General features: G+C 43.0%; 2 protein-coding genes across 5 annotated transcripts in view; one reads left to right on the top strand and one right to left on the bottom strand.

Annotated features, from left to right (window-relative positions):
- Positions 1-7849, bottom strand: part of col4a6 (collagen, type IV, alpha 6) — a 414921-nt gene extending 407072 nt beyond the window's left edge. For 2 of the 4 annotated variants that reach the window (XM_078547580.1, XM_078547578.1), the window contains exons 1-2: positions 7438-7655; positions 7201-7249 (exon numbers count right to left, since the gene is read on the bottom strand). In XM_078547580.1, the coding sequence (XP_078403706.1) occupies positions 7201-7249; positions 7438-7448 (60 nt within the window). In that variant the 5' untranslated portion in view covers positions 7449-7655. Of the gene's footprint in view, positions 1-7200; positions 7250-7437; positions 7656-7679 lie in introns of those variants that run through there. The other 2 variants (XM_078547579.1, XM_078547582.1) reach the window with 2 other exon arrangements.
- Positions 7850-8376: 527 nt separating this feature from the next.
- col4a5 (collagen, type IV, alpha 5 (Alport syndrome)) overlaps positions 8377-12669 on the top strand; it is a 260823-nt gene continuing 256530 nt past the window's right edge. Inside the window, exons 1-2 of the mRNA XM_078547577.1 lie at positions 8377-8523; positions 8697-8851. Coding sequence (XP_078403703.1) covers positions 8708-8851 — 144 coding nt within the window. The 5' untranslated portion in view covers positions 8377-8523; positions 8697-8707. The remainder of the gene's footprint in view (positions 8524-8696; positions 8852-12669) is intronic.

Here is a 12669-nt window from a genome sequence, read left to right as displayed (position 1 = left end):
GGAGCATTGAAACTCTCAACATAGGGAATTCTGGCCCTTATAAAGCCCAGTGGGAAACTTACAGTGCAGACTGACTTATCCATACTTCAGCTAAGTTCCCCCTATTGGAGTTGCAGCATGAGTACATCAGAAGAGATAATCATTTTCAGGCCCTCAATGTCACGGTTCACATTTGAAGAACAGCCTCTCAGGTTTTTTTTATTTATTCGTTCACTGGGTGTGGGCATCACTGGCTAGGCCAGCGTTTATTGCCCATCCCTAATTGCCCATAAGAAGGTGGTGGTGGGCAATTAGGGACGGGCAATAATTGCTGGCCTAGTCAGCGACGCCCACATCCCGTGAACAAATATAGACAAAAAAACGGCGAGGTGCTCGAAGTCAGTCAGAAGCTATATGACAGAAACCAATCACAAATCAGCATAGTTAAGAGGTTAGGAGATATCTCAATGGTATACTATTTGCCCATACAAGTATATCAAATTAACCTAAACCAGACTTAATTCCTGCCAACAACACATCAACTGTTTTCTCTTCAAGTTTTCATTTCTGTTCTACTGTACAGCCTCAACCTTTGTGACTAAAAGGAAGCTATGATTGGGTCTCAGTGTGATGTCTAACCATCCATAACATTCTAACATTCCACAGTAGTTTTCAAAGTGCTATTGTGTTTATAGATTTCTTGACTTGAAAGCATGTAGTTTAGAAGCAATTGAATTGAATGCCTTTGATATCTGGGTTGTCCTGGGTTGACTGATCTCAGCAAATGGGTGGCAGGAGAGGTGCTTCACCTGGTCTCAAACCTCCAGTCAAAGGAGGTGAAAAACATCAGCCAGGTTTCCTGATCTTCATCGATATCCGGTGAAACCTGCTAATGTGTGTGCATGTGTGTGTGCGCATGCATGTGCGTGTGTGTGTATGTATGTGCGTGTGTGTGTATGTATGAGTGTGCGTGCACGTGTTTGTGCATGTGCGTGCATGTGCGCGTGCACGCTTGTGTGTACACGTGCACGTGTGTGCATATGTGCATGCGCATGCTTGTGTGTACGCATGTGTGCGTGTATGCATGTGCGCGGGTGTGTGCATGCACCTGTGTGTGTGTGTGTATGCGTGTGCACGGGCGTGTGCGTGCACATGTGTGTGCGTCATGTTGGCAAGTACCAACAACATCATTGCTCAATAAGAGTCACAACCTTCAGGCAGGGAGAGAAATCGCAGAAAACCGGTGTAGAATAAAACCAACTTTGAGAGTTCTTCCAATCTCTCCGCGAATAAATCTATCATATAATGCAGCACTAAGTTATAAAAGAAAGTTCTAGAATTTATTTCTTCCATCATTTCAATAACATTGAAGTAAATGGAAAAGAAAACCAGATGGAATGCAAAGTGAGCTGCCTATTGCTATTGCCTGTTTTGCCCTCCTGCCCAGGCTTAATTTATACACCTGTCCCTTCAACCTGAAATTTATGTAAGCTATCTACATAAAACTTAAAAACTCTGAAACATGACAATATGAAAGGTCTTACAATTGCACGAACTTCCTAATAACTTTACCCATTATAAATTGCTCCATCCACATTGACAGAGTAAACTGCCTCGGCAAACTAGTCACACTGTAATTGCACCCTCCTTTTTTTCCCTTTATTCTTTCATGGAATGCAGATGTCACTGGCAAGGCCAGCATATGCTGCCCATCCCTAATTGCCCTTGAACTGAGTGGCTTGCCACACATTGCTGTAGATCTGAAGACACATGTAGGCTAGGCCAAGTAAGGACAGGCGATTTCCCTCCCTGAAGGAGACTATTGACCCAGATGGGTTTTTGACCCATAATGGCTCCATGATCACTGTTACTGAGACGAGGGCCAGGACCTGCCGCGGGCGAGGCAGCGCCCCAGCCAGAAGTCCACTGATTGTGGCGGGACCAGAAGATTGCGACAGTGGGCGGATGCAGAAAATCCTGTCCTAGCTTTTCAGTTCCAGATTATTACTTGAACACACATTCCACTAGCTGCCTTGGTGGGATTTGAACCCCTGACCCTAGAACACTAGCCTGGCCTTCTGGATTACTAGTCCAGTAACATTACTACTCCACCAGTCTCCCCCTGCTAGTGGTAATGCTGTAGTGCCTCCACTGGTGAGATTATGTAACTATAGCATGGCACAGGATTTTATAATGGAGAGGTATCTCTATAAGGACTTAAATTATTATTTTAATCGGGAGTCTGGAATATATCTGCAGTTTGGTCCAATTATCTCCACCCTCAATGTCTGCTTCACCCAAAAACTACACTTTGTCTTGACTCCCGCTGTGCAATAACACAGAAGATTGGCTAACATCTTAAAAAGGGAGCGATACTCAGTTTGATTTAATAATATTAACTAATTTTGATGTATATGACTTCTATATAACAAATAGAGGTCCAGTTATTCAAATTGGTTACTGCATATCTAACATTTCCTCAATGCTATTAGCCATTATTACATCTGATCAGATTTATTCCACACTATCCTTATTATCATTTCTTTTTACTTGGGTATTTTTTACATTTTTTAATTTCCCACCTTTTTTCATTTCCAACAATTTTCAGGCCAGAGGCATCTCTTCCTTGCATCTGCTGATGACCACCATGAAGGATATAAAAACAGTGATAAGTAACACAATCTGGCACTTTCTCTGACCATCTCTACAAGGCTATTCCCTGCCAACCCTGCCCTTAAAAGATTACCATATGAAGGGAAACTGTATCCCATCACTCAATGGGCAAGTTATATAGGCACACAGAAATTGCTGCACATCTATGCCACCCAGACTAGTTGGGTGTAGAATAGGTTCTGAGTTTTGTCTGAAACTCCTCTGATGGCTCAGTTGCTAAAGGTATTGTTCAACTGAGCCAGACAGGCTAGAAGATCCTAGGTTTAATTATCAGTCCATGCTAAGTCAACTGATCTCACCCAAGGAGGCAGTGGTACAATGACCTCAGTGTCCCTCGATGTGGGAAGGAAAAATTAGGCAGGGTTTCCATTCCAGTCTGAACATAAGGAATAGGAGTAGGAGTAGGCTATTTGGCTCCTCAAGCCTATTGTACCATTTAATAAGGTCATAGCTGATCTGATTTCTGGCCTTAATTCTACTTTCCCGCCAGTAGCAACCCTCTCCTCCCCCACACCCTTCACCCCCCCACCTCTCATAATTGTTGACTCCCTTGTCGACCAAAAATCTGTCTAACTCAGTCTTGAATATATTCAATGACCCAGCTTCCATTCGCTTTAGGGTATGGAACTCTAAAGATTAACGACCCTCTGAGAGAAGAAATTCCTCCTCATCGCCATCTTAAATGGAAGACCCCTTACTTTGAACCCTAGTTCTAGATTCCCCAACAAGGGGAGACATCCTCTCAGCATCCATTGTGTCAAGCCCCCTCAGAATTTTATATGTTTCAGTAAGATCATTTCTCATTCCTCTAAATTCCAATTGCTCTCCATTTGCACTTACTGGGCAAAGGTGTGAAGATTGAGCAAGGGCAAGAACAGACATGGTGGTGATGCTCCCTGCCCCAGTCAAATAGTCCACCAATACTCATTGTGTAGGCTCATCCATATTAAATGATTGCTTAGATGAGATACTAGTAATTATCCTGAACCCAGCAGTGGTCTATGCATTCAGTAGAGCAGGAAGAAGGGACAAACATTTTAAACAGGTATGAACCCAGAAATGAGATGATTACCTTTGAATCATTTTTAGTTTAACCTTGAAATATATGTTATTATGTGGTTGGTTGGAACTTTTGCTGTTGGTAATATTGTGGATCAACACTGTATAGGATACTCACATAAAATAAGGCAGTCACCAATTAATCTAACAGGGAATTCGGGAAAAACTTCTCCACCGAAGGGTGGTGAGAATGTGGTGCTTGTTACTTCATGGTGTGGTTAGCATAGAAACAGTTAAGGAGAAACTAGGTAAGAACATGAGGAGGAAAGAAGTAGAATAATATGCAGATAGATGAAGAAGGGCGGGAGGAGGCTTGTGTGGAGAATAAATAGTGTCATAGACCCATTGGGCTGAATAGTCTGTTTTAAGCTGTAAATTCTACATAACAAAGGCCATTGGGCTCACTGCTGATACTGAGATCCACACATATGGAACATTATTTTTAAAGTGCTGATACTGAGATCCACACATATGGAACATTATTTTTAAAGTGTATTGTAAAATAATTACAGATATGTGACAGCAAAGCTGCTTAAACCCATGTACAAATACAAAAGATATTTTATCTTACAAGCCTGATATGTACAAGGTTATTCAGTTACACGCACTCTATCTTAATTAAAAAGTATTATTCCTGTCAAATATTTTTCACAGCAGCAACATTTTTCTTCTGTATAAGCTATAATCAGCTTGTCAAACTGTTCTTTATTTGCATTTTCTCACAAGTGGCACATTCTGTTTAGTCAGAGGTGCAACCCATGTAAGTGCATGTTAATCAGATACAATAATATCTTTAATGGGACCAATTTATATAGTAACAAAACATGCAAAATTCAGATACCATAAGTTTCTTCTACATTCATGCAGATTCTTAATGAATGGATGTTTACACAAAAAATCTGACTATGAATAAATACCAGTACATTAAACCTGCCTCTATGTATAAATGTACTTCCTATTATTGGCTCAAGCCAAGCAGATCAGGAAAGTCATAACTCCAATCACCCAGTTTATCTGAAACTAGCTGATCTTATCCAAAGTGTTAGTAGTGAGATGACAATTAGCTTTGATATCCTTCAGCTAATTGGGTAGATAAGGTGGTTAAGAAGGCATATGGGATACTTGCCTTTATTAGCCGAGGCATAGAATATAAGAGCATGGGGCGGGGGGGGGGGGGGGGTTATGATGGAACTGTATAAAGCGTTATTTAGGCCACAGCTGGAGTACTGTGTGCAGTTCTGGTTGCCACACTATAGGAAGGATGTGATTGCACTGGAGAGGGTGCAGAGAAGATTCACTAGGATGTTGCCTGGGCAGGAGCGTTTGAGCTATGAAGAGAGACTGAATAGGCTCAGGTTGCTTTCCTTAGAGCAGAGAAGGCTGAGGGGGGACTTGATAGAGGTATACAAAATTATGAGGGGCATAGATAGGGTAGATAAGAAGAAACTTTTCCCCTTGGCGGAGGTGTCAATAACTAAGGGGCATAGATTTAAGGTAAGGGGCAGGAGGTTTAGCGGGGATTTGAGGAACACATTTTTCACCCAGAGGATGGTTGGAATCTGGAACACACTGCCTGAGGGGGTGGTAGAGGCAGGAACCCTCACAACATTTAAGAAGTACTTAGATGAGTACTTGAAACGTCATAGTTTACAAGGCTACGGGCCAAGTGCTGGAAAATGGGATTAGAATAAGTAGGTGTTTGAGAGCCGGCACAGACAAGATGGGCTGAAGAGTCTGTTTCAGTGCTTTATAACTCTATGACTCTTATGAAATCAGACATCATGCCCATTACTCCTGATTGCTATCCAGCGACCCCACTGGAAACGACACCTGATTATCAAATTAGCTGGCACCATTCATCACCTAGACTCACAGTCAAACATCAATCATTTGGGCAAAGTACTGGATGGCAGCCTGTGCCTAAGTAAGTACCTCAACACAATCAGCACCTTCAGGAAAAGAGGGACAAAAAAAAACAGCCTTCTATCTTTTAGAGTTTGGCATATTAAAGATTTACTGTTTTTTACTCCACTTGATACTTGAATTAGTTGATACGTGTAAAGAACTGTTATTTTGACAGTTTATTATCATGACAAACATATTCTGGGAAATAATTCTGCTGTCAATGCACATAATGCTTTACAGTTGGAAGGATGCATTAATCACGTATTAATAGTTTACAAGGCTCCTGGTGGCTCAGTTGGCTGAAAGCATTACTCAATGTGAAACTGAGCCACGCAGACCAGGTCCAGGTTCTATCGCTGGGCAGGCTGATCTCAATAGGATAAAGTGCCAGCACACTACCATTGGCATAACACCTGGTCTATAGGCAAGGGAAGTCAGTCAGGGGTCAGATACCTGTAACCTATGCTGAAAAGTGTAAAACTGAGTGTGTTACATTGGTCGTGACAGACAATATGTGCACAGGTTTTGCGTGTTCAATTTTGTATTCACTTATCCATGTTTCCACAAGCACTTTATGTTTCAGTGGGGAAGTGATACCTACATGATTGGTGGTTGTGGTGATGTTTTTGTCTCAACTAACGATTGCATGTATTACCGTGCAATTATACTGCTTTCTCAAAGCAGAGTTCCATCAATTGCTGACAAGAAGCACAGAATGTTAGTCCAGAGAGTATGTATGTACTGTATAAAGCACGTGTTATATAGGTTACATACAGGTGAGTATTGGACGAGGTTTTTGTTCTTTTGGGGATTTCCCTGCATAGCAATCAGGACTCTTACAACACAAATACATTTTAACAATGTATATATAATCCTGGATTTTAATTAAATGTGATTTTGAAACTCAATTGTTCTTGCAGCATGTTGCAAATGGGCTCAGCAACAAACTTGGTACTCAGTTCAACCTGCGGCTTCTCAATAGAAAACTAAATCCTTCAGCGTTTTGCATTGAACATTTTAACAAAGGCTAGTAGGTTCCCATTGCTACAATCAGAGGGTCAAATCAAGTGACAACTTGTAATTTAACGTGGTATACGTTAGTTACAGGCTTAAAGAGCAAAATCTCACTTACAGCACTCTTCTGATAAACTTTAGTCAGCACGTTGATGCTGAGGTACACGATTCGCGTTTAACATGCAACGATTCTTTTCAAAAGACACTTTAAAAAGTTATGCTTAATTTGCTTTATCTTGATCAAGCCATAGTCCTTCGCTTACGATTTTAAAAATGTTTTGTTGCCTCTTTAAAAAAAAAACACGAACTTGTAACTACAGTTAAGAATGTCCTAATAGCGGCTGGCTGCTGTGGGCGAGATATTCGACAGCAGTTCACGGACACAAATAGCACCAACAATCACATCGCCTTTGAAACTCAAGTTACACCGACTTATTGAAGAGAAACGTTTACATGTTTGCAAGATCACGCACTTCCACGGTCCCCGATTGCAGAAATAAGGACAATTTGCAGTTGAACAATTCATCATGGGGGGATTACAATAATACACCTTCCTCCCTAGAAACTTACCGCTTGGACAAGATCAGCAGCCAACCAGCCCACGACAAGGAGCAGGATCCTGAAAAAAAAAAGTTAACAAAAAAGGTATTGAAAACTCCAGTCTGCACCGCCAGAAGGTGCATCAAGAACAGACAAGGGCTCGTCTAACAGTTACAAATCAGGTCGCGTTTAATGCTGCAGTGTTATACAGCCCTTATGTAAAATCTTACACAATGTTCGCTCCAACGCTGGGAGCTTTTCACTTACCAATTGCTCATCTTGACGGGTTTGTTTTGCTACAAGTCGCGGTATGGGGGAATTTCAGAGATGTCTATTGACCTCTTTTAAGCGGTCGAATTGTGTTACTCCGGCCATTGAAAGATCAACGATTCTGCCTCAGCGTCTTCGGGGAGAAAGGAGAGAGAGAGAGAGGGTGTGTGAGAAAATTTGAAATGCCAGACCATTACACAAGAGAACAACCGTTGCGTTAAGGAAAAAAAAAACACTACCTTGTGCTTAATAAAGACAAGGTGCAGGCGGATTTGCGAGTTGAAGAAAGGATAATCCTAGCACCCTGCCTCCAGCCCTGTTTCTCCCAGCTCCTACAGTACTCTCCATGCAAGCTGGGGATAGGTGCGATGGGGAAGGGGAGGAGTTTCCATAGTCGCTCAAACTTTTGGAAAGTAAACCCCACACGCAAATCAATCCCCTCTCCCAATTCATAAAAGATAATACAGACTTCACACACACACACACACACAAAGACACAAGTGCGCTTGGGAGCATTAGACTCAGCCCATCAGGCTGTACAAATGGAGAAGAAGCGATGCTACGTTAAATGAAACATACTCACTCTTCGCTCCTTTTTATCATTAGCAACGAAGTATTTTCTCTAATCCACGCACAGTGTACAGCAATGTCTTTCAATCCCTTGCAAGCGCAGTTGCATTCTCTTTGACACACCAGCTAAAGTAAAATAGTTCCTCAAAGAGAGTTTGCCAAACTTTCCACACCCCCCTCTTAAAAAGAATAAAGTTGTGGCGAGAGGAAACAATAGAAGGGGGGGTGGGTGGGTAGGAGATGGAGGGGGAGGGAGGGTAGGAGATGAAGGGGGAAGGTGGGGGGGTGGGGTAGGAGATGAAGGGGGGGGAGACAGTGGCAGGGGGGCGTGGCTAATGCTCCATTCGCCTTTTGGAGGTGATTTGTTGCTCTCGGCTCCCCCACCCGCCCCCTTTTCCACCATCTACACCTTTTTTTTCATCCCCCTGCGAAGTGGTACGAAGTGTAGGAAGTAGTTCTGACTGGATTGTGGAGATCAGAGGAGAGCGAGGAGTTTGGCTTCCAGATAGAGGGGTGAGGGAGAGAGAGAGGGAGAGAGAGTGGTTGATTGTAGCTGCTTATTGCATCCTCTCTCTTTACACACACACACACACAGAGGTTATGGTAGCACATTCTCAGCAGATTCCTTGCCAGCTCTCTCTCTTTAAAGTATATTATCCCTTCTCTCCTTTTCTATTTCCGAATAGAACATGTGTGGATGTGCAGTTGCAGTCAGTTGATCAGCCCCCAAGTCGAGAGCCGGGAAATGAAGCTTGCAAAGTTCACCTTCGACCAACTTGCTGCCCGGATCTTCTGGTTGCTATCGGTGCTAACAGTTTTGGTGCAGAACTCCGAGGCAGCGGTGAGTACTGCATTTCAACATGTTCTTTCAGATTCTTTTCTCTGGGGTTTGTTTGTTTGTTTGTTTGTTTATTTGTTTTTTTTTTAAAAACTCCCGAAACCGTGCGTGAGATGTTCAGTAGCAGAGAAGCAGCAGAATGCAGCCGGGGAGGGAAAGTTGTTTTAAAAATTAAAAATAACTGCAGTGGCTGATTTGTAGTCGCTATTTTTGTTCCGTGCTATTAAAGATGTTCGAGGGTTGCTTTTAGAATGCGAGACCGGTATTGACAAGGAGTTAGCAGTGATTTGTCTTTCGGCTCTGAAGCGTTCCCTGAAGAACGTTAATGTTCCTGTCTACTTGTAGCAACTTGTAACGGTGGATATGATCTGACTACCTGCATGATCAGTCGGCTAGTTTTCAGGGAGAAGTTGGCATTCTCTCCACCTTCCACCCCCCCACCCCGCTTCAAAGTGCAAGTGTGTGGATTTTCCTGCAAAACCATAAATCCTCCCAATAGAGTGTGTTGGGGAGGGGGGAGAGAGAGAGAGTTCACTTAGATGTTAAGGGGAAATTTAACCACTACACTCTTACATTTTGGGAGCGTTACCTGCAGTGCTTTGTCAAAAAAAAAAAGGGTTTTCGAATAAGGTACGATTGACAAAAGACTCCTCATCTGGCCTCGACTCTGCGGGATGTGCCTACTCCCCACCCCCCCCCTGTAAGCACATTGAATTCTGTGGAGCGAGATATTTACCAATTGTTCATCATAATTCCAATAGCAACACCAAAAACTTGCATTCATATAGCGCCTTTTCCATGTAGTAGCTACACCCAGGACGTTTCCCAGTAATGGTATCAAACACAATTTGACACTGAGAACCAGATGGGGAGGCGTGAGGACAGATGACCAAAGCATGGTCGAAGAGGTAGGTTTTAAGGAGCATCTTGAAGAAGAGGTGGAGAAGTGGCAGGATTTAGGGAGGGAATTCAGGGGCTTGAAGCCTTGGCAGCTGAAGGCACAGCCACCAATGGTGGAGTGAGTAAAATCGAGGATGCTCAAGAGTGTAGGATTGCAGGAGCCGAGAAATCTCGGAGGAGGTGTGGGGCTGGAGGAGGTTACAGAGATGGGGAAGGGCGAGGCCATGGAGGAATTTGAAAGCAAGAATTTTCAAATTCAGGCATTGCTGGACAATGTGGTTCAGCAGACAGGGATGGTGGGTGACTGGGACTTGATGTGGCTTAGGGCACAACTAGCAAAGTTTTGGATTTGGATAATCTCAAGTTTACTGATGGGAGACCAGCTGGCAGTGCATTGGAATGGTCAAATCTCTGGTAACAAATGCATGGAGAAAGGTTTCAGCAGCAGTGGCAGGGGTGGGGTCGGATGGTGTTAAGGAGAAATAGGTGGTCTCAGTGATACAGTAGTGCAGATATATAGTCGGGAGCTCATCCTAGACTCAGAAAGGACACCTTAGTTGAAAACAGTGGCTCAGCCCCACAGACAGTTGCCAGGGAGAGAGAGACAAAGTCAGTGGCTAGGAAACGGTGTTTGTGGCAGGGACAAGAGACGATGGCTTCAGCCTTTCCGTTATTGGAGAAAATTTATGCTTATTCAGCACTGGATGTCGGACAAGCAATCTGACAATGTAGAGACAGTGGAGGGGCTGAGAGAGGTGATGGAGACAGAGAGCTGCATGTCATCAGGCATACATTTGGAACCTGACCATGTCACTGCCCTTTGTTCCATTTGCAGTGTTTTCAATCCTATCACATTCCCCCAGAACTCGGTATTGCCTTGTGTGAACTTGCCATTGACCAGAATATTAATAGTGATAAATAGAGTCCTTTTTTTTATACCAGGACATTTTGCCAGTACAGGTAAAGCATGAAGCATCCCTGACATCAACCAGCTCGCCAATACTTTCAATTTCATCTGTGCTAACCAATGGGACTGTTTGCATTTTGATTGTTGGGTGGGAATTGGAGCGTTTTTTAAGCTAAACCTGCAGAATTTTTTAAAAATGTAACAAATTGACGGTGTGTCTCAAGTGTGAGGGGTTGCATCAATATGCTTGTCAGTGCTGGGTGTTGCTAAGTGTGTTTCCTTTTGAACTTCAGGTTACATGGCTAGGGGACAGGGTGCAGTAAAAATGCTCTGAATGCAACAAGGTGAAACCAGCCTTTGTGTAGATGTGCTCTGATTTTTTCCTTTCTTATATATGCAGTCGATGCTCACTCGTTATGCACTTTCAACCATTTTGTTTCAGTGTGGGTTTGGGAGCCGGGGTGGTGTCCCCACCAGCTGAGAAGTTGATAATTCACAATTAAGAGCATTAATCTCTTTTGGGATTCCTTTAGTTCGTTTCCATTGCAAATCTATGCCTTCTTGCTATCTGAACTCCTGGTTCCTTGTGGTTATCTTTTAACTTCTGCTACAGGGTTGCAATTGTTCAGAAGTCACTTGTGGGATAATTTTGAAGTAGTTAAGTTTGTAGTTTGATTGTGGAGGAAAGAGAGGGAAAGAAGGAAAATTGTCCATTTAAGAAGAGGAGCCAAACAGTCCTTCAGTTAAAAGAGGCAGTGTTCTAGCCATCAGTGCTTGCAGAGAAAAGGACCAGTGACTGTTAAGAGTCTACTTGACCTACTTAGGATATTGTTACCAGTACATTGTAGGAACAATCACACTTAAATTCACGCACATTAAAATTGTGTAACTTTCATCTTGTGTGATGCTCTTAATTCATCACCTGAAATTGTTCTCACCACTATCACCAGGCATGACAGACCTGGTACTTTAACTTAATGTTATCCAAGAACAATAACTTGCATTTGTAAAGTGCATTAATCATCTTAAAATGTCCTAAGGCATTTCACGGGAGTGTAACCAGACAAAAGAAAACTGGGACCAAACCAAAGAAAATGACATTAGTTTACGTGACCAAACGCTTGATCTGGTAGATGTTAAGCAGCACTGGGGAGGCAGTGGCATAGTGGTGTTGTCACTGGCTAATATTCCAGAGACCCAGGGTAATGCTCTGGGGACCTGGATTCAAATCCCATCACGACAGATGGTGAAATTTGAATCCAAGGGCAATTAGGGATGGGCAATAAATGCTGGCCTAGCCAGTGATGCCCACATACCATGGATGAATAAATGATTTTAACAGAGGAAAGACAGGTGGAATGTCAGATGTCTTGGGGTGTCAGCTCAGTGGGTAGCACTCTCACTCATCAGTCAAAAGGATGTGGGTTCAAGTCCCACACCAGGACTTGACACTCCAGTAAGGGAGTACTGCACTTTCGAAGGTGATGTCTCTCAGATGAAACATTAAATCAAAGATCCGTCTACCTTGTCAGGTAGATTCAAAGGATCCTGTGGCACTGTTTTGAAGAAGAACAGTGGAGTTATCTCTGGTGTCCTGGCCCATTTTTATCCCTTGATCAGCATCACACAAAAAAAATCTGATCCTTATCATATTGCTGTTTGCGGTGGCTTGCTGTGCACAAATAAGCTGTTGTGTTTCCTACCTTACAACAGTCACCAGACTTCAAAGATGCTTCATTGGCTGTAAAGCATTTTGGGATATCTTGAGGTCATGAAAGGCACTATATATATGAAAGTCTTTCTCTTTGTAGACATGCAATGTGGTACGGAGAAGAGATTTCAGAGCATAGGTCCCAGACAACTGAAGGTATGGCTGCCACTGGTGGAGTGAAAGGAGTGGGGTGGACAAGAGGCCGGAATTTGAGGAATGCCGAGTTCTTGGAGAGTTGTAGGAATGTCGCAAACTACAGAAAGAGGGAGGGGTGAGGCCATGGAGGGATTTGAAAACAATGAT

This window comes from Cetorhinus maximus, chromosome 8, assembly GCF_964194155.1.
Source record: "Cetorhinus maximus chromosome 8, sCetMax3.hap1.1, whole genome shotgun sequence".
NCBI lineage: Eukaryota > Metazoa > Chordata > Chondrichthyes > Lamniformes > Cetorhinidae > Cetorhinus > Cetorhinus maximus.
The sequence above is the reverse complement of the archived record's forward strand: the minus strand, read 5'-3'. Positions and strand labels throughout refer to the sequence as shown.